The sequence below is a fragment of the Hordeum vulgare genome, chromosome 7H, assembly GCF_904849725.1.
Source record: "Hordeum vulgare subsp. vulgare chromosome 7H, MorexV3_pseudomolecules_assembly, whole genome shotgun sequence".
NCBI classification, from domain to species: Eukaryota; Viridiplantae; Streptophyta; class Magnoliopsida; order Poales; family Poaceae; genus Hordeum; species Hordeum vulgare.
The window spans coordinates 67690195-67710958 of NC_058524.1; the positions used below are offsets into that span (position 1 = coordinate 67690195).

Sequence of the window (20764 nt, forward strand, 5' to 3'; positions counted from 1 at the left end):
GAGAGTGACGACACAAGTCATGAGACGGAACGGTGGGAGTTGCATGGCAATATATCTTGGAATGGCTATGAAAATGCCATAGTAGGTAGGTATGGTGGCTGTTTTGAGGAAGGCATATGGTGGGTTTGTGCACCGGCGAAAGTTGCGCGGCACTAGAGAGGCTAGCAATAGTGGAAGGTGAAAGTGCATCTATACCATGGACTCACATTAGTCATGAAGAACTCACATACTTGTTGCGAAAGTTTTTATTAGTAATCGAAACAAAGTGCTAAACGCATACTCCTAGGGGAAGGGTTGGTAGGTCTTAACCATTGCGCGATCCCGACCTCAACACAAAGGATGACAATCAATAGATAAATTATGCTCCGACTTCCTAACATAGCGGTTAACCATACGTGCATGCTACGGGAATCACTAACTTCAACACAAGTATTTCTAGATTCACAACACCCTACTAACAGAACTCTTAATATTACCAAATCCACGTCTACAACTAATTGAGAGGAATCAATACTTCTCTTTCTACTCAATGCACATGAAGATGGAGGTTTTTGTATCCGCTTTGGGTGCCTATCACCTTTGGAACTACTTTCGTAGCATAAGTCAAATACTATGTCACGCACCGCCGTGCTCTAAAAGATCTAAGTGAAGCACATAGAGCAAAATTATCTAGATCAAAAGATATAAGTGAAGCACGATGAGCATTCTAGCAAAATCACGATGAGTGCATGTCTCTCTCAAAAGGTGTGCATCAAGGATGATTGTGACACACCAAAAAGAAAATACTCCTACGATACAAGACGCTCCAAGCAAAACACATATCATGTGGTGAATAAAAATATAGCTCCAAGTAATGTTACCGATGGATTGAAGACGAAAGAGGGGACGCCTTCCCGGGGCATCCCCAAGCTTAGGATTTTTGGTGTCCTTGAATTTGGCTTGGGATGCCTTGGGCATCCCCAAGCTTGAGCTCTTTCCACTCCTTATCTCTTTGTCCATGAGAACATCACCCAAAACTTGAAAACTTCACAACACAAAACTTAAACACAAACTCGTGATATCATTAGCACAAGAAAACAAACTACCACCCCTTTAGGTACTGTAGCAATCTTGAATTCTATTTATATTGGTGTTGGGCTACTGTATTATCACTTTTCCATGGCTAGTACCCCCGATACTATCCATAGTTTCATCAAAACAAGCAACCAACTCAACAAAAACAGAATCTATCAAAAACAGACCAGTCTGTAGCAATCTGTATACTTCGTATACTTCTGGTACCTCAAAAATTCAGAACAATTACGACTGTGTGGGAAAAAGGCATATCAACCAAAAGAAAAAATAATAAACTCAAAAGGTCTTTCTGAATAAAAATGAAAAATCATCTCGTGAGGTAAAAGTTTATGTCTTTTTCCAGCAGGATCAAACAACCATCACCGAGACTAGTCATAAAGGTTTTGCTTGGCTCAAACACAAAAAGAAACACAAAAAACACAATCACAACAGAATTATTATGGTGTGGACGCAACAAAACAGAAAGAAAAATACAAATTCATTGGGTTGCCTCGCAACAAGCGCTATTGTTTAACGCCCTTAGCTAGGCATAAAAGCGATAGAATCACGTATCGTCGTCTTTGGTGCTCAAACCATAAGTAGCCCTCATCATGGATTCATGAGGCAATCTTATTTTCTTTCTATGAAAGTGCTCCATTCCCTTCTTTAGAGGAAATTTAAATCTAATATTCCCTTCCTTCATATCGATGATAGCACCGATAGTCCTTAGGAAAGGTCTACCAAGAATAATAGGGCATGTAGGATTCGAATCAATGTCAAGCACAATGAAATCCACGGGTACATAGTTCCTATTTGCAATAATAAGAACATCATAGATCCTTCCCATGGGTTTCTTGACAGTAGAATCCGCAAGATGCAAATTAAGAGAACACTCTTCAATCTCATTAAAACCCAGAACATCACATAAATACTTTGGAATCGCGAAAACACTAGCACCCAAATCACACAAAGCATTGCATTCATAGTTTTTTATTTTGATCTTGATAGTAGGTTCCCACTCATCATGAAGCTTTCTAGGGATACAGACTTCCAATTCAAGTTTCTCTTCAAGAGATTTTATCATAGCTTCGACGATATGATCAGTAAAGGCCTTGTTTTGGCTATAAGCGTGTGGAGAGTTTAACATGGATTGCATCAAGGAAATGCATTCAATCAAGGAGCAACTATCATAATTGAATTCCTTGAAATCCATAGTAGTAATTTCATTACTACTCAAAGCTTTAATATCTTCTACTCCACTTTCAATGCTTTTAGCATCAAGATAGATGGACTCCAAATCATTGGGGAGTTTTTCAACCAAAGTGGATTCATATCCAGCCCCATCATCATTAGGTTTGACACAAGAAAACAAAGATTCAATGGGAGTCACACCAAGCACTTTAAGATCTTCGCGATTCTTATCACGAGAACACGCCTTTTTAAGCCATTCATGTCTAGCACCAATTTGGGCTGTTCTTTCTTTGCTCTCACTCATGGAAACACGCATAGATTTCAAAGTTTCATCCATATTGATCTTACGAGGAGCACATCTAACTTTCAAAGCATCAATATCACTAGACATTCTATCAACGCTCTTAGCCAAATCGTCAATTTTGAGTAGTTTTTCCTCTATGGACGCATTGAAAATCTTTTGCGAGTTGATAAACTCTTTGATATTACTCTCTAGATCAGAGGATAATCTATTGTAATTTCCATGAGTATTGTTGTAGGAGTTGCCAAAGTTATTAGAGGAGTTACTAGGAAAAGGCCTAGGAACGTAGTTTCCTCTAAAAGCATTGTTGTTGCCAAAAATATTCCTACCAACAAAATTAACGTCCATCTAGCGTTGCTACTCTCAATCAAAGAAGACAAGGGCATATCATTAGGATCTAAAGGAACACTTCTACTAGCAACCAAATTCATTAACTCATCCAGCTTAGCACTCAACGAGTTAATTTCTTCTATAGCGTGTACCTTCTTACTAGTAGGTGACCTTTCAGTGTGCCACTTAGAGTAGTTCGTCATGGTGTTGTCTATTAGTTTTGTGGCTTCTCCTAACGTGATTTTCATGAACGCTCCACCTGAGGCGGAGTCCAAGATATTTCTAGAAGCGAAATTCAAGCCGGCGTAGAAGATTTGTATAATCATCCAAAGACTCAAGCCATGAGCGGGACAATTTCTAATCATCAATTTCATTCTCTCCCAAGATTGTGCAACATGTTCGTGATCAAGTTGCTTAAAATTCATGATATCATTACGGAGAGAGATAATCTTAGCCGGCGGAAAATACTTGGATATAGAAGCATCTTTGCACTTATCCCAAGAATCGATACTATTTTTGGACAAAGACGAAAACCAAGTTTTTGCTCGATCTCGCAACGAGAAAGGAAAAAAGCTTAAATTTAATCACATCATTATCCACATCTTTCTTCTTTTGCATATCACAAAGCTCAATGAAGGTATTAAGATGGGATGTGGCATCCTCACTAGGAAGGCGGGAGAATTGCTCTTTCATAACAAGATTCAGCAAAGCGGCATTGATTTCGTATGACTCCGCACTAGTGGCGGAAGAAATGAGAGTACTAATAAAATCATTATTATTAGTATTCGAGAAGTCGCAAAGTTTTGTGTTTTCAGTCATGGTGACCTCAGCAAGCAAGCAAGCACACAAGCCAACAAAGAGCAAGCGAGAGAAAAGGGCGAACGAAAAGGCAAACAAAAAAGGCAAATATTTTTTTTGTAATTTTTTGTTTTTTCAGAAGTGGGGGAGAGGAAAACGAGAGGCAAAAAAGTAAATGCAAGAGATGAGTTTGCGACACTTACTTGGATGAGTTCTTGACTTGATCCTCCCCGGCAACGGCGCCAGAAATTCTTCTGCTGCGGCAACAGACAACAGTGCAAGAGATTGACACGTTGACGGAGGCTGGGCTTGCGTTGGTTTTTCCCTTGAAGAGGAAAGGGTGGTGCAGCACAGGAGCAGTAAGCATTTCCCTCAGTTTGAGAACCAAGGTATCAATCTAGTAGGAGAATCTCGTTAAGTCCAGAGTACCTGCGCAAACACAAATGAGCTTGCACCCAACGCTATAAAGGGGTTGTCAATCCCTTCAAGATTGATTGCAAAGTGAGATCTGAAGGCGGAAAGTGCAACCAAGTGAAAGAGTAAGGCCGAAAATATGGTGTGGAGTAGACCCGGGGGCCATAGTGTTCACTAGAGGCTTCTCTCAAAATAGCAAATATTACGGTGGGTGAACAAATTAGTGTCGAGCAATTGATAGAACCGCGCAAAGTCATGATGATATCTAAGGCAATGATCATACATATAGGCATCACGTTCGAGACAAGTAGACCGATACTTTCTGCATCTACTACTATTACTCCACACATCGACCGCTATCCAGCATGCATCTAGTGTATTGATTTCATGACGAACAGAGTAACGCCTTAAGCAAGAAGACATGATGTAGAGGGATAATCTCAAACCAATGATGAAAGCCCCATCTTTTTACCCTTGATGGCAACAACACGATGCGTCCCTCGCTACCCCTTCTGTCACTGGGTGAGGTCACCGCACGGTATGAACCCAAAACCAAGCACTTCTCCCATTGCAAGAATCATAGATCTAGTTGGCCAAACAAAACCCACAACTCGAAGAGAATTACAAGGATATGAAATCATGCATATAAGAGAGCAGAAGAAACTCAAATAAGATTCATAGATAATCTGATCATAAATCCACAATTCATCGGATCTCGACAAACACACCGCAAAAGAAGATTACATCGGATAGATCTCCATGAAGATCATGGCGAACTTTGTATTGAAGATCCAAGAGAGAGAAGAAGCCACCTAGCTACTAGCTATGGACCCGTAGGTCTATGGTGAACTACTCATGCATCATCGGAGAGGTCATGGTTATGAAGAAGCCCTTCGTATCCGAATCCTTATTATTACCTTTAGGGCATATTTCCAACAGTTACACACTCAAAGGTTCTTCCTTATCTGAATTGTTATACCAGGAGCTCTGCAAATGAAGGTTTCTTAGTTATGTGAATGATTCTACCAGCAGCTTTGTGAATGAAGATTCTTTCTTTTGTGAATTGTTGTACCAATAGTTGTGCGAAGGAACTGATACTCGACAACAACTTCTTACTATGGGTATTGAGTAATCGCGCCTTGACATTATCTGCTACATCATGTATCAAATTAGTGTCTTGCACATATCACACCTTGATCTCCTCTATTAGTGTTGCCATCCTTGCATAAATATGCTTTCCCTGCTAGTGATTTGCGCTTCCTAAATAGAAGGCACATATATCATTCTTGAGTTGTACAATACTCCATTGATAATCCCCAAGTGCAAGGAATCATTGTAGCAATTTTCAAAGATGGAAGTGTCGAACACACAAGGAGCTAAAGGTAAGATCAATATTCTCTCAAGTCCTATCTGCCACCGATACGACTCTACATACATCGAACATTTGCTTCTATCTAGTAACGAGAAATAAAACCGCGTTGTGGGTATAGAGAGGATAGCTTTGCATGATATTGGAAATCTAAAATATAAAAAATAGTTGCTACACTAAATAGAGTTAGAATATATCATAATATATTACAAACAGCTAGTTTGGAATAATGATGGTATGGTGTGCGGGATCATCTTAGGCAATTGATAACAAGATCGGTAATCATTATTGCAACTTTATTAAAGGGAGGGGCATGAGCTAACATACTTTCGATACTTGGATCATATGAACTTATGATTGGATCTCTAGCAAGCATCCGCAACTACTAGAAATCATTAAGTTAAACCCAACCATAGCAATAAACATCAAGTCCCCTTTACTCCCATACGGAAACAACTCCCTTACTCAGATGTAAGCTTCTGTCACTCTAGCCACCCACTATAAGCGTATCATGAACATACTTCAAACTCTACAACGAGAACTTCCTCATGTGGTCCCTGCATGAAGGGCACCATAGGACAACACGAAAATAAAACATACACTAAAATCAATCAAGATCATCAATCAACCCAAAGGACAACATAAATCTACTCAAACATCATAGGATGTCAACACATCAATGATTGATAATATGTGGCATGAAACACCATGTCCAACTAGGGGATTATAGTGGGGTCTAGGAGATTGGACATCCTGTTGGGGAAGGTCGCATGGGAAACAAAAAATTTCCTACGCGCACGAAGACCTATCATGGTGATGTCCATCTACGAGAGGGGATGAGTGATCTACGTACCCTTGTAGATCGTACAGCAGAAGCGTTAGTGAACGCGGTTGATGTAGTGGAACGTCCTCACGTCCCTCGATCCGCCCCCCGATCAGTCCCACGATCTAGTACCGAACGGACGGCACCTCCGCGTTCAGCACACGTACAGCTCGACGATGATCTCGGCCTTCTTGATCCAGCAAGAGAGACGGAGAGGTAGAAGAGTTCTCCGGCAGCGTGACGGCGCTCCGGAGGTTGGTGATGACCTTGTCTCAGCAGAGCTCCGCCCGAGCTCCGCCCGAGCTCCGCAGAAACGCGATCTAGAGGAAAAACCGTGGAGGTATGTGGTCGGGCTGCCGTGGAAAAGTCGTCTCAAATCAGCCCTAAAACCTCCGTATATATAGGTGGGAGGGAGGGGACCTTGCCTTGGGGCTCAAGGAGCCCCAAGGGGGTCGGCCGAGTCCAAGGGGGGAGGACTCCCCCCCCCCAAACCGAGTTGGACTTGGTTTGGTGGGAGGGAGTCCCCCTTCCTTCCCACCTCCTCCTTTTTTTTCTCTTGATTTTTTCTTCTTGGCGCATAGGGCCCTTTTGGGCTGTCCCACCAGCCCACTAAGGGCTGGTGTGCCACCCTCAAGGCTTATGGGCTTCCCCGGGGTGGGTTGCCCCCCCCCCCCCGGTGAACTCCCGGAACCCATTCGTCATTCCCGGTACATTCCCGGTAACTCCGAAAACCTTCCGGTAATCAAATGAGGTCATCCTATATATCAATCTTCGTTTCCGGACTATTCCGTAAACCCTCGTGACGTCCGTGATCTCATCCGGGACTCCGAACAACATTCGGTAACCAACCATATAACTGAAATACGCATAGAACAACGTCGAACCTTAAGTGTGCAGACCCTGCGGGTTCGAGAACTATGTAGACATGACCCGAGAGACTCCTCGGTCAATATCCAATAGCGGGACCTGGATGCCCATATTGGATCCTACATATTCTACGAAGATCTTATCGTTTGAACCTCAGTGCCAAGGATTCATATAATCCCGTATGTCATTCCCTTTGTCCTTCGGTATGTTACTTGCCCGAGATTCGATCGTTAGTATCCGTATACCTATTTCAATCTCGTTCACCGGCAAGTCTCTTTACTCGTTCCGTAATACAAGATCCCGCAACTTACACTAAGTTACATTGCTTGCAAGGCTTGTGTGTGATGTTGTATTACCGAGTGGGCCCCGAGATACCTCTCCGTCACACGGAGTGACAAATCCCAGTCTCGATCCATACTAACTCAACTAACACCTTCGGAGATACCTGTAGAGCATCTTTATAGTCACCCAGTTACGTTGCGACGTTTGATACACACAAAGCATTCCTCCGGTGTCAGTGAGTTATATGATCTCATGGTCATAGGAATAAATACTTGACACGCACAAAACAGTAGCAACAAAATGACACGATCAACATGCTACGTCTATTAGTTTGGGTCTAGTCCATCACGTGATTCTCCTAATGACGTGATCCAGTTATCATGCAACAACACCTTGTTCATAATCAGAAGACACTGACTATCTTTGATCAACTGTCTAGCCAACTAGAGGCTTGCTAGGGACGTTGTTTTGTCTATGTATCCACACATGTAAATGAGTCTTCATTCAATACAATTATAGCATGGATAATAAACGATTATCTTGATACAGGAATTATAATAATAAATATATTTATTATTGCCTCTAGGGCATAATTCCAACACATCCATAGATAGATTCGTGAACGTGACGGAGATGGTGATGTTGATGAATACAATCACCACGACGATGGTTCCTGAGGGGGCACTCCGGCGCCGCCAGAAGAGAGGGGGAGAGAGTCTCCCCCTTAGGCTTCCTCCTCCATGGCCTCTCCCTAGATGGAGAGAGGTTCTCCCCTCTAGTCCTTGGCCACCATGGCCCCCTCCTGTTTTCGCTGTTGTTTTCTGTCTATTCACCATTTCTTAAATATTCGAAGATCCGTAACTCCGATGGGGCTGAAATTTAGAGGGGATTTTTGTAGGAACAATGTATTCCTCCGGAGAAAGAAGGGCCCCAACTCACTTACACTAGTAGAAAAAAGGGCTTTGGTCCCCTTGAAGAAATCTCATTAGTCCCGGTTCACCCACAAACCGGGACCTATGGTGTAATTGGTCCCGGTTCGTGAGGCCAGGGCGTCAGGCGGGCATCTTGGGCCATTGGTCCCGGTTCATGTCAACCCTTTGGTCCCGGTTCCAGACACGAACCGGGACCAATAGGCTGGGACCGTTCGTATCCTCCTTTAGTCCCGGTTGGTGAATCGATTTGGAACTAGGTGGACCGTTTGTATCCCCCTTTAGTCCCGGTTAGTAGAACAAACCGGGACGAAGTGGTGGTGGCAACCGTTCGTATCACCCTTTAGTCCCGGTTGGTGGCTCAACTCGGTACTAAAGGCCCAAATGCTTTGCCTCCCGCTTCGCAAAAGCACAACCGAAGCAGATTATGTCGCCATTTCTCTCTTCTTCTCCTCTCTCGCTCCCCTCTCTTCTTCCCTTATGTTCTTCCACCATGCCAACTCGCTTGGGTAAGATGCTCGCACATGGCAAGACTAAACTCGATGTCGTGTACATGAACGAGAGCAGGGAGGTGCCGCATTTTCTTAGACAATTAAAGGGACGGTGGCTTGACGCCACGGTGGATCATGAGAAGCTCTTGGGGCTTGATCTGGAGTACACGGCCAATGAAAGAGATTTATGGAGTTGGTAATGGAAGAGAGATACGCGTTTTTTATTTCTAATTGAAGAGATATGTGTGAGACGTGGGAGGTTGAGAGAGTACGGTCATTGGAGATAGATACGTGACGTGACGTGAGAGATTTTGAGAGTAGGGTTATGGAGAGAGATACGTCTGTTTTTTTCTTCCATGAGTCAATTTAAACCGTAATTATTCGATCCCATCAGATTAACGGTTCAACTGCATGCAGGTCGCATTTTCCACAGAAAATTCCCGTGTATTAACTTCCTATCAGAAAGTCACGTGGGCATAGCAGAATCCAGCAATATATACGTAGTAGCAGCTAGCAGCACACGATCTCCAGCGCGCGTGGTCGTCTAACAACTTGACTTAGAGGGCAAACAATGGAATGGTCCAAGTATGCATGCTCCTATCGAACCGTGCATTCGTGCGATACGTGAGCCACTAACGGCCTAATGGGTTCTCCTTCTGGATAGGGGCGTAGATTAACCATGCATGTGTTGACTAGACTAGTTATCAAGTTCCAAATGAGAGAGACTCGATCGAGTTTCCTCATGCATGTACGTCTTGTTCGTGGAATTCTTTGACACTCCAAGAAAATTCCTTGCCATGGCGCTAGACTTTCCAGGCAAGATGCAGACATTTCTCGCCCAAATCCACTATAAAAACACCTCTATACTCAAAGCTATACGTACAGAAGCAAAGCTGGTATAGAGCAGGCCCATAGAAATCATTTATACACCGAACCGAGAATGCAGACGCCCAAGCTAGCCATCTTGCTCGCCCTAGCCATGGCAGCCGCCATGGTTAACCTTTCCCAGGCGCAGAACTCGCCGCAGGACTACGTCTCACCCCACAACGCTGCCCGCTCCGCCGTCGGCGTGGGCGCCGTGAGCTGGAGCACGAAGCTGCAGGCGTTCGCCCAGAACTACGCCAACCAGAGGATCAACGACTGCAAGCTCCAGCACTCGGGCGGGCCGTACGGGGAGAACATCTTCTGGGGGTCGGCTGGCGCGGACTGGAAGGCATCGGACGCGGTGAACTCGTGGGTGAGCGAGAAGAAGGACTACGACTACGGCTCCAACACCTGCGCGGCGGGGAAGGTGTGCGGGCACTACACTCAGGTGGTGTGGCGCGCGTCGACCAGCATCGGCTGCGCTCGCGTCGTCTGCAACAACAACCGCGGCGTCTTCATCACCTGCAACTACGAGCCCCGCGGGAATATCATTGGACAGAAACCATACTAACCGTGATGCACGTCATCGTCTCTCGTCCCTAATCTCATGCACCTTCGAATTCCTAACTAGCTAGAGGGACCGAGCGAGTAAATAAAAGGAATGCCGTACTAAGCCATGTATTCCATCCTGGACTATAATAAATAATGAGCATTTATATAATTATTAGCAAAATGGCCCATGCGTTGCCACGGAAGAAGAAAAAAACATAATCTTCAATGATGATGAACACATTATGTTCACATATCATCGCTTGATTTAAAAATTTTGTACACAAATGCAAGAAAATGTTTCTTCTTTTAAATTTATTCACAAGTTGAAGCAATCTTTACATTTTCAAAAATCTTGGTAACTCAAAGATTTAATCTGAATTTCAAGATTTTTTTTAGAAAACATACAATAATAATCCGATCCATCCAACAGTTAATTCTTCAAAATTCACACAGGTATATTATCACATAGACTTAGAAGCATTAATGTTTAACTACATACAATAGATCTTTCGTGAACAATTTTACAAATATGGGAATAATTTTAAAATCGAAAACTTTTTTTACAATTTACAAACATTTGCTAAAAATCGTGAATATTTTTTATATTTCGAACGGGTTTAAATATTTTCTTTTGAATTGGCGACCAATTCAAGAAAAGACGAACATAATTTTTAATGTTGGAGAATTTTATTTTAAATTCACAAACATTTTTTGAAACGCATGAAGTTTTCTAAATAAACAAACATTTTTATAAATCAGTAATATATTTATTAAATTCATGGACATTATTTTGGAATTTGCAAAAAAAAAATCCGGCGCTTTTTTTGAATCCTATTTTTAATTCAAAATAAAAATTCATCAGCATTCTAAATTATTTAAAATAAAAAAATAAAACGGAATTGAAAATAAATAAATAAATGGAACTAAAAGCAGGCGTCTGTGCTTGGGCCGGCCCATACGGTGTGTTGGATATTCTCCCAGCGTGCAGAGCGTTATATAGGACGGTTTTTACATGGGCCGGCCCAGTCCAAGATTTTTTGCTTTATGAAACGTTTTCTATTACTTACCGGTGGCATGGTGGATAATTTATGCAAACTTTAGGGGTAATTTTTAAGACGGACCCTATTTGCTTTATTATTAGGGAGAGATTAGGATACTACGTGTCCATCGACGGATGTTTAGTAAACATCTATCACCTCGAGGATCATCCGATGTACACGTACATCCGTCCGATCTACGTGGCTCGGTTGTCTTCCCGTACCTAATAATTTCTGAAACAAAGATCGAGTTGTAGAAACAACGGTCATGTTGCAAAAACAACGGCCATGTTGCAAAATTAAATCCTGAAACAAAAATCGCGTTGCAAAAATAATTTATGCAACTCCTGAAACAACGGCTGCGTTGCAGAAAGATCGACCGCGTTGCGAAAAACAGTGATGCACGCCATCGTCTCTTGTCCGTAATCTCATGCACCTTCGTATTCCTAACTAGCTAGCGGGACCGAGTGAGTAAATAAAAGGAATGCCGAAATAAGCCATGTATTCCATCGGACTATAATAAATAATGAGATTTTATATAGCGCACTTATATGAACTTGGTCTAAGAGCATATCCAACAACGGGTGCAAAAAACGTATGCGCGTGGAAAAATTGCATTTTAGCGCGCGTGGAGCGATTATGCACGCTCCAGCATCATCGAGAGCTTTGGATGTATCCCGATCAACCTCGAAAGCACCAGCGGCCCAAACAGGCAGCACCGGTGGGGTAGGAGCCACAGGAGCAAGAGGGCATGGCGGACAGGAAAGCTCGTCAGAGAGGACACCCCATAACATAAGACCGTGCATGTGGATACGCATAAACCCTAGAAACTCAACATAGTTGGTGCCATCGAAAATCACCGAGCACCGAAAAACAACAACATAGCTCGAAGAGGACATGATGAGCTTCCTCTCTCTGATTTTTTCTTCTCCTGCGGCGTCTTCATCACCTGCAACTACGAGCCCCGCGGGAATATTATTGGACAGAAACCATACTAACCGTGATGCACCACTACTGGGGACGGGGCCTTTAGCCCCGGCCCGTAAGGGGCTTTAGTCCCGGTTCACCAACCGGGACTAAAGGGGCGGGACTAAAGGCCTAACCTTTAGTCCCGGCCCTGTTACAAGCCGGGACTAAAGGTGCTCCACGTGGGCGCTTCGTAGCGCCCCACGGGCAGGCCCTTTAGTCCCGGTTCGTTACACGGACTGAGACTAAAGAGTTTCAGATTTTGCTTATTTTTGGGTTTTTTTTGAATGAAATTATTTTTGGGTTTTAGGGTTTTAGGGTTTAGGTGTTCGGGAGATTAACGTGATGCCTCGTTTGGTGTTCGGGAATTATTTTTCATATAATTTAAATAGAAATAATTATGCATATATATATATAAGATTAACTTATCTTACAAGCGAGCATATATATACAATTATATGGAGATCTGAATTATCGGGACTAGAGCCCGTCTATTCGATTACATGGATGAACATCAGTAATGGCCCCTAGCTACACTAAATCGTCCTTTGTCATCTATAGCTTCCGTCCTCAGAAAGGTCGCAAGCTCCTCTGCAACAGCAATCGCGCGTTGCTCTGGTAGGACCTTCGTCCTCATGGCCGTGTACTATATAAGAAGAGGAGAGGAATATGAATATCAATCATGATAACAAAGAATGACGGGTAAAAATAGAGGTGTGAATGTTCATTGCTTACGTCGAATCTGTGATCCTTGTGCTCAGAGGTAAACGTGCGAATAGTCTATCATTCTTCGTGCATCGTCGGGCGGCGCCTCAAATTCAGCCACGCTGCTTTTCTGCTTAGATGGGGCGCCGTTAATATCAAGTGCAGGATCTTCCTGGCGCACTACTCCTCTAAGCTCATCAATCTGCTTCTGTTGCTCGTTAATCCTGGCAAACAACTAGTTGAACTTGTCATTCTCCTCATCTTGCTGCCGCTTCTTTGCTCTCTCTCGGCTTCTGTAAGTGTCTTGGTCTCTGGCAAACCCAAGCCACCACGGGTAAGAAGGACCGAAGCCTCGCGTTCGTCCTCCATGTTCGTCATTGCCGAGGACCAGTGTGAGCAAATCTTTCTCTCTATCTGCAGTGAACTTTCTTTTTCCCTCCTTAATTTCTTTCACTATCCTTTTCCAATTCTCCCTGGGTATCGTAAGACCGTCACTGCAGATGAGGTCCCCTGTTTTTTCGTCGTACGACCCACCATGCGCAAGGAACCAATTTCTTGCTCTCAATTCCCACTCATCACGGAGTGGTTCAGGTACGATGCCTTTATCTAGCAGATCTTGCTCTTTCTTATCCCACTTTGGGATGACAGTCTCATAGCCCCCTGGCCCCAGCTTGTGGTGATATTTCTTCTTGTCGGCATTTATCTTGTTCTTTTCTGATAATGCCTGGGCATCTTCTGACTCCTTGTACTCTTGAAATGCCTTCCAGTGATTCGCCTGCTTGGCTAGATACCCCTCGAATACTGGCACTTTATTTGTCTTCAGATAGTTTTTCCATAGCTTCTTCTTCCAGTTACGGAACAGTTCGGCCATCTTCTTTAGAGTCCACTGCTTGACTTTGGCCCTCAGTTTGTGTGCGGCGTCTTTATTCTCACATTCTGGCAGGTTGAAATGTGACATGAGATCATTCCAAAGATTATCTTTGTACCTTTCGGCAACATAGTCACTATCGGCTGCCCCTTTGCGCTTGTTCCACTCCCGAACGCTGATCGGGACGTGATCCCTAACGAGAACTCCGCATTGCTTCTTGAATGTGTCAGCAGCATTCTTAGGAAGCTTGGGTTCGCCCGTAGGCAATATCACCTCAAAGGTGTAATGCGTCCGTGCATCCAACTTTCTAGTCGGGCCTCATTTCGTAGCTTTGCTCGATGTGGAGGCCTAAGAGGGAGAAACATTCGTCAAATGAATGTATATGTATACAATATAGAGCTATCTCCAATATTTTTCACATATTACAAGTGATTGTCGAACTTCATATGTATACCTCGCCGGACTTTATTATTTCTTCACCGGCTTCTCCACCGGCTTCTCCATCAGTGGAGCTATCACCTTCTCCGTCATTGGACCTATCTCCTGCCCCATCGGCTTCATCTTCGTGTCGCTCGACCTCCATTCCATATCCGGAGGGGTTTAGATATGACGACGGAGATTCAGCTGGTTCAACGTCGGGGCCGTCTTTGATTATATCTTCGAGAAGTTCTTCCTCTTCGAGGTTCCTGATATGTGGATCCATAGTTCTGCAAAAAAATGGATTCTCTTAACCTTTGTACCAAAAAAGAATTATTCTATCAGGAACTCCGTTCCAAAACAACTTTAGTCCCGGGTCGTGGCTCCACCCGGGACTCCTAGATTTCTGCATATTATTCAAAGTAGGAGTACTTTTCCAATTTGAGCATTCAATAAGCAAAACCAAATCATAAAATAAAGTAGTATTCAAATTAGCATGCATTCAATTATAAGCAAATACATCATCTCTTTTGTCCGTACATCGTCGAATATTATCACTAATACTCCTCGAATACTATCATACATATAGCATCACTGATACATCTAGAACCGTAGCGCCTGACGGGTATCGGCGCGGGCGGTGGACACCCAAAGAGAAGGAACCATCACAGGATCATAGCTCAAGTGAGATCCCCGAAGAACCTGCCAGGTATGCTCGAACCTGCCCTCCAACGCAACCATGTAGCGACGGACGTGCTCATCCTCCTCGCTGACACGGTGATGTACCACCTCCGCGGTGTCCGGAAGCCTCGGCACCGTCACTGGCCCACGCGACCGCACCAAACAAGGATCGGGTCAACGACGGGCTGGCTCCTCACCAACCTACGCCCCCCGGAAGGTAGCACCTCCCAATACCAGCCGGGCGGAGCCCAGTCACGGACAGGGCCCCTCTGATCAAGCAGGTGTCCTCCGCCGAGTCGACGACGAGGATGCGGGATAGGCATCGTAAAATGAACTAAACAAATAAACTAGTTCTATTAATTTTCTTGCTAAGAATAAACTATTAACACTTAAGCATATACAATAGCACAATTAAACTATTAACACTTAAGCATATACAATAGCAAAATTAAGCAATAATCTAAGAAACACTATTAACACTTAAGCATATACACTATACAATATTTCTTCTTCTTGTAACCCTAAACTAATTTTTCCTCTTCTTCTATTTCTCCTCTTCTTCTACTTCTTCTTCTACTTCTACTTCTCCTCTTCTTCTACTACTTCTCCTCTTCTCTTCTTCTACTTCTCCTCTCCTCCTCTTGTAATTTTTTCTCTTCTTCTACTTCTCCTCTTCTTCTATTTTTCCTCTTCTTCTCCTCTCCTCCTCTTCTTATTCTCCTTTTTCTTATTTTCTTCTCCTCCTCTTCTTATTTTCCTTTTTCCTAATTCTAAATAATACTAATCCTAATAATCTAGCACAAACCTAATATCAATAGGAATTAAATGACAAAAAAATCTTTTTCTTCTTTTCTTTCCTTTTTCTTCCTTTCTTCTCCCTTTTCTTCCTTTCTTCTCTTTTTTCTTCCTTTCTTCTCCTTTTTCTTCCTTTCTTCTCCTTTTTCTTCTTTTCTTCTCCTTTTTCTTCTTTTCTTCTACTGGCCGGAGTGTTGGGGAGGAGGGGGCGGGGGGCTTATCGGCCGGAGGTGTCGACGGCGCACGGCGAGGAGGACAGCGGCGGCGAGGAGGACGACGGCGACGGCGAGGAGGACGGCAGGCAGCGGCGAGCATGACGGCGGGCAGCCTGACGGCGTCGTCGAGTTCGTCGCTGTGCCGCGCCGGGCAGGGGAACGAGGAAGAAGGAGAGAAGGAAATGCGATTTGGGTTGGAAATTTTCTAACTCCCGCTTATATAGGTGGATCTTTAGTCCCGGTTCGGGGCTCGATCCAGGACTAAAGACACCCTTTAGTCCCGGGTGGAGCCACGACCCGGGACTAAAGGCCCTTTTTCGGCAGACGAGAAGGCGGGAAGGAGGGCCTTTAGTCCCGGTGCGGCGCTCCAACCGGGACTAAAGGGGATCTTTAGTCCCGGGGTGTGGCTCCACCCGGGACTAAAGCCCCTCCTCGGCTACACGATAAGTTTAGTCCCACCTCGCCCAACGAGGGGGACTAACACTTGTTTATAAGCCCCGTCGCAGCTTCTTCATCGAGCTCCTCTCTAAATCAGGCTTACGGGCCTAAACTCACTGAAAATTGAAACTATATTCGAAATTATGGAGAAAATTCAACCTGAATTCAAAGTGAGTTCACTTTGAATTTAGATTGAATTTTCTCTATAAATTCTCATATAGTTTCAATTTTTTTCTATTTTCATAATTAATAATTTTGACTATCCAAACTATTATCTATTTTGTTACTTGCAATTAAAAACTATGTTTATTAAAAATTCTTTTTGCATATTTGAGAATTTGACAAAACTATGATAATGAAAAGTGTTTGAAATTGAATAAATAATGCAAAACTATTTTCTATTTTCATAATTAATAATTTTGACTATCCAAACTATTATCTGTTTTGTTATTTTCAATTAAAAACTATGTTTATTAAAAATTCTTTTTGCATATTTGAGAATTTGACAAAACTATGATAATGAAAAGTGTTTCAAATTGAATAAATAATGCAAAACTATTTTCTATTTTCGAAAGTAATTATTTTGACTATCCGAACTATTATCTATTTTGTTATTTTCAATTAAAAACTATGTTTATTAAAAATTCTTTTTGCATATTTGAGAATTTGACAAAACTATGATAATGAAAAGTGTTTGAAATTGAATAAATAATGCAAAACTATTTTCTATTTTCAAAAGTAATTATTTTGACTATCCAAACTATTATCTATTTTGTTATTTTCAATTAAAAACTATGTTTATTAAAATTCTTTTTGCATATTTGAGAATTTGACAAAACTATGATAATGAAAAGTGTTTGAAATTGAATAAATAATGCAAAACTATTTTCTATTTTCAAAAATAATTATTTTGACTATCCAAACTATTATCTATTTTGTTATTTTCAATTAAAAACTATGTTTATTAAAATTCTTTTTGCATATTTGAGAATTTGACAAAACTATGATAATGAAATGTGTTTGAAATTGAATAAATAATGCAAAACTATTTTCTATTTTCAAAAGTAATTATTGTGACTATCCAAACTATTAACTTATTTTTTTTGAGCTAGTTGACCCTGAAATAGAAAAGCACTACAAATGAACTCTGAAAATGTTGAAATTTGGCATGCTATCATCATTTCACGTACATAACATGTGTTAAAACGTTGAGAGGGCTACGACAAAAACTGGATGCACTTCGTTGACAAAACGGACAATCTCTCTCGAAGTATCAGCGTTTCGAACGAGAACTCATCTCTTACAAAGGGATTTCATTTTTTTGAACTTATTTGAACTCCATACGTTTTGTGTGTTCAAAATGCACCATTCAAAGGCACATCACAAAATTTCAACAATTTGTGACTTCATTTGGTATTCTTCGTGCATTTACTTTTTTTTTGAGCTAGTTGACCCTGAAATTGAAAAGCACTACAAATGAACTCTGAAAATGTTGAAATTTGGCATGCTATCATCATTTCACCCACATAGCATGTGTTAAAAAGTTGAGAGGGCTACGACAAAAACTGGATGCACTTCATGTACAAAACGGACAATCTCTCTCGAAGTATCAGCGTTTCGACCGAGAACTCATCTCTTACAAAGGGATTTCATTTTTTTGAACATATTTGAACTCCATACTTTTTGTGTGTTCAAAATGCACCATTCAAAGGCACATCACAAAATTTCAATAATTTCTGACTTCATTTGGTATTCTTCATGCATTTACTTATTTTTTTTTGAGCTAGTTGACCCTGAAATAGAAAAGCACTATAAATGAACTCTGAAAATGTTGAAATTTGGCATGCTATCGTCATTTCACCCACATAGCATGTGTTAAAAAGTTGATAGGGCTACGACAAAAACTGGATGCAGTTCGTGTACAAAACCGACAATCTCTCTCGAAGTATCAGCGTTTCGAACGAGAACTCATCTCTTACAAAGGGATTTCATTTTTTTGAACTTATTAGAACTCCATACTTTTTGTGTGTTCAAAATGCACCATTCAAAGGCACAGCACAAAATTTCAACAATTTTTGACTTCATTTGGTATTCTTCGTGCATTTACTTTTTTTTTGAGCTAGTTGACCTTGAAATTGAAAAGCACTACAAATGAACTCTGAAAATGTTGAAATTTGGCATGCTATCATCATTTCACCCACATAACATGTGTCAAAAAGTTGAGAGGTCTACGACAAAAACTAGATACACTTCATGTACAAAACGGACAATCTCTCTCGAAGTATCAGCGTTTCGAACGAGAACTCATCTCTTACAAAGGGATTTCATTTTTTTGAACTTATTTGAACTCCATACTTTTTGTGTGTTCAAAATGCACCATTTAAAGGCACATCACAAAATTTCAACAATTTCATATATGGTGGACACTAGCTCACCTATGGTATATGGTGGACATTCTTCTTCTCTCATATATGGTGGACACTAGCTCACCTGATTTTTCAACCGTCGATGATGGTCGCTACTCCTACTTCCCCTAGTGCATAACCAATATCTAGCACAAGGAGAAGAAGGAGAAACGACCCCCCACAGCAACATTCGACATTCTTCTTGTCTCATGTATGGTGGACACTCCCTCACCTGATTTTTCGACCGTCGATGATGGTCGCTACTCCTTCTTCCCCTAGTGCATAACAAATATCTAGCACAAAGAGAAGAAGAAGAAGCAACCCTCACAACAACGGTCGGCATTCTTCTTCTCTCATGTATGGTGGACACTTCCTCACCTGATTTTTTGACCGTCGATGATGGTCGCTATTCCTTCTTTCCCTAATGCATAACAAATATCTAGCACAAGGAGAATAAGGAAAAGCGACCCCCACAACAAAAGTGGTTCCGCGGCACGCCACGTGGTTCCGCTGCACGCCACGTGGGACTAATGGTCTTTCATTTTTAAATGACTGTTTTAATCAAAAATAGATCTGTTACAAAAGGGATTTCATTTTTTGAACTTATTTGAACTGAAGACTTTTTGTATATATATGTGGTCGAAATGCATGATACCATGAAGTTAGAAAGGGCTAAACCATTCAAAAGTAGCAAATGAAGTTAGAAAGGGCTAAACCATTCAAATTTGGAAACTATAATGGCACAAACAGAAACTAGACATATATAAATTGGTCCAAGCAGTACATGATACTAGTCCAAACAGTACATAATAATAGCTATCATAGATATATATATTCGAGGTGACGCTGGCCATAGTTGACGACTCGAATCAGAATGTCCACCTTATTCGAGGTGACGCTGGCCATAGTTGACGACTCGAATCTTGCGGTACAACTCGTATGAAACGTATGCATCTTTTGCTGCATTCTCAATGTTGATACGATCAAGTGGGGTCTTCTCCCAAAGTTTGTGCTGAGACTTTGGGAAATTGGTCTTCATATCACCATATGCCTCGTCAATCAAGGGAACTGCCATATGAGCCATCGAAGTCCTGACATGTCGAAGCCTGAATACCGTTTGGAGATCAATGAGGCAACTAGTTGGTATCTCAATACCGAAGTTGTACCTCATCTTCAGCTTGTCGTTCGTTATGTCAACAGCAGCAAAAGTGATGCCGCTGCGAAGGAAGTCCATGAGTTTTGGACAATGCTTGTCACTACTGCAACAGAAACAAATTAAAATGGGACAAATGTTACATACTGCTGCAATAAGGAAACATGTTTCACTACAACTAAAGAGAAAATTATCTTTAGGATTCAAATAGAACATATGCAATGGAACCTAGAGAGATCACTATAGCTATCCAATGGAACCTAGAGAGATCACTAGCTATATGCAATTGTCATGACTATGACATATCATATTGCTATCCAATGGAACCTAGAGAGATCACTAGCTATATGCAATTTTCATAACCTTGGGTCAAAGAACACCGCATAAAATTGTATCACTACAACTATGATTTCAATGGAACATATTGAACCAATCAGATTTTTCAGACTATGGAACACTATTCCAATCAGATTGTGTTCCCTTCAACTAATCAAAATTGTTTCACTACAACTATTTGAAGCGAACCTACTATGATTCCAATGGAACATATTAAACACTAGTTGATTCTAATACGATTTTTCAGATTATGGAACACTATTCCAATCAGATTGTGTTCCCCTTCAACTAATCAAAATTGTTTCACTACAACTATTTGAAGGGAACCAACTATGATTGAAACAAATAAACTTACAATGTCATTACCTTGGATCAAAGAAAGCCTCAAAACTTACCTCGCCCATTGGAAGATCAAGACATGGTGTGCGAAGCATAGTTGGATGACGGCAAGACCGCGTTGATCGGCCTCGTACTCCAGATCAAG

The 20764-nt window shown here is 41.8% G+C and overlaps 1 protein-coding gene across 1 annotated transcript; it reads left to right on the forward strand.

Annotated features, from left to right (window-relative positions):
* Window positions 1–9733: 9733 nt before the first annotated feature.
* LOC123409537 (pathogenesis-related protein 1) lies at window positions 9734–10445 on the forward strand. The gene has a single exon (XM_045102405.1). It carries the CDS (start codon window positions 9789–9791, stop codon window positions 10281–10283), a length of 495 nt encoding a protein of 164 aa, XP_044958340.1. The 5' UTR covers window positions 9734–9788; the 3' UTR covers window positions 10284–10445.
* The last annotated feature ends 10319 nt before the right edge of the window (window positions 10446–20764 follow it).

Excerpts from the sequence above, each read along its gene's own strand:
- LOC123409537 (XM_045102405.1), top strand. The coding sequence starts at position 9,789 with ATGCAGACGCCCAAGCTAGCCATCTTGCTCGCCCTAGCCATGGCAGCC.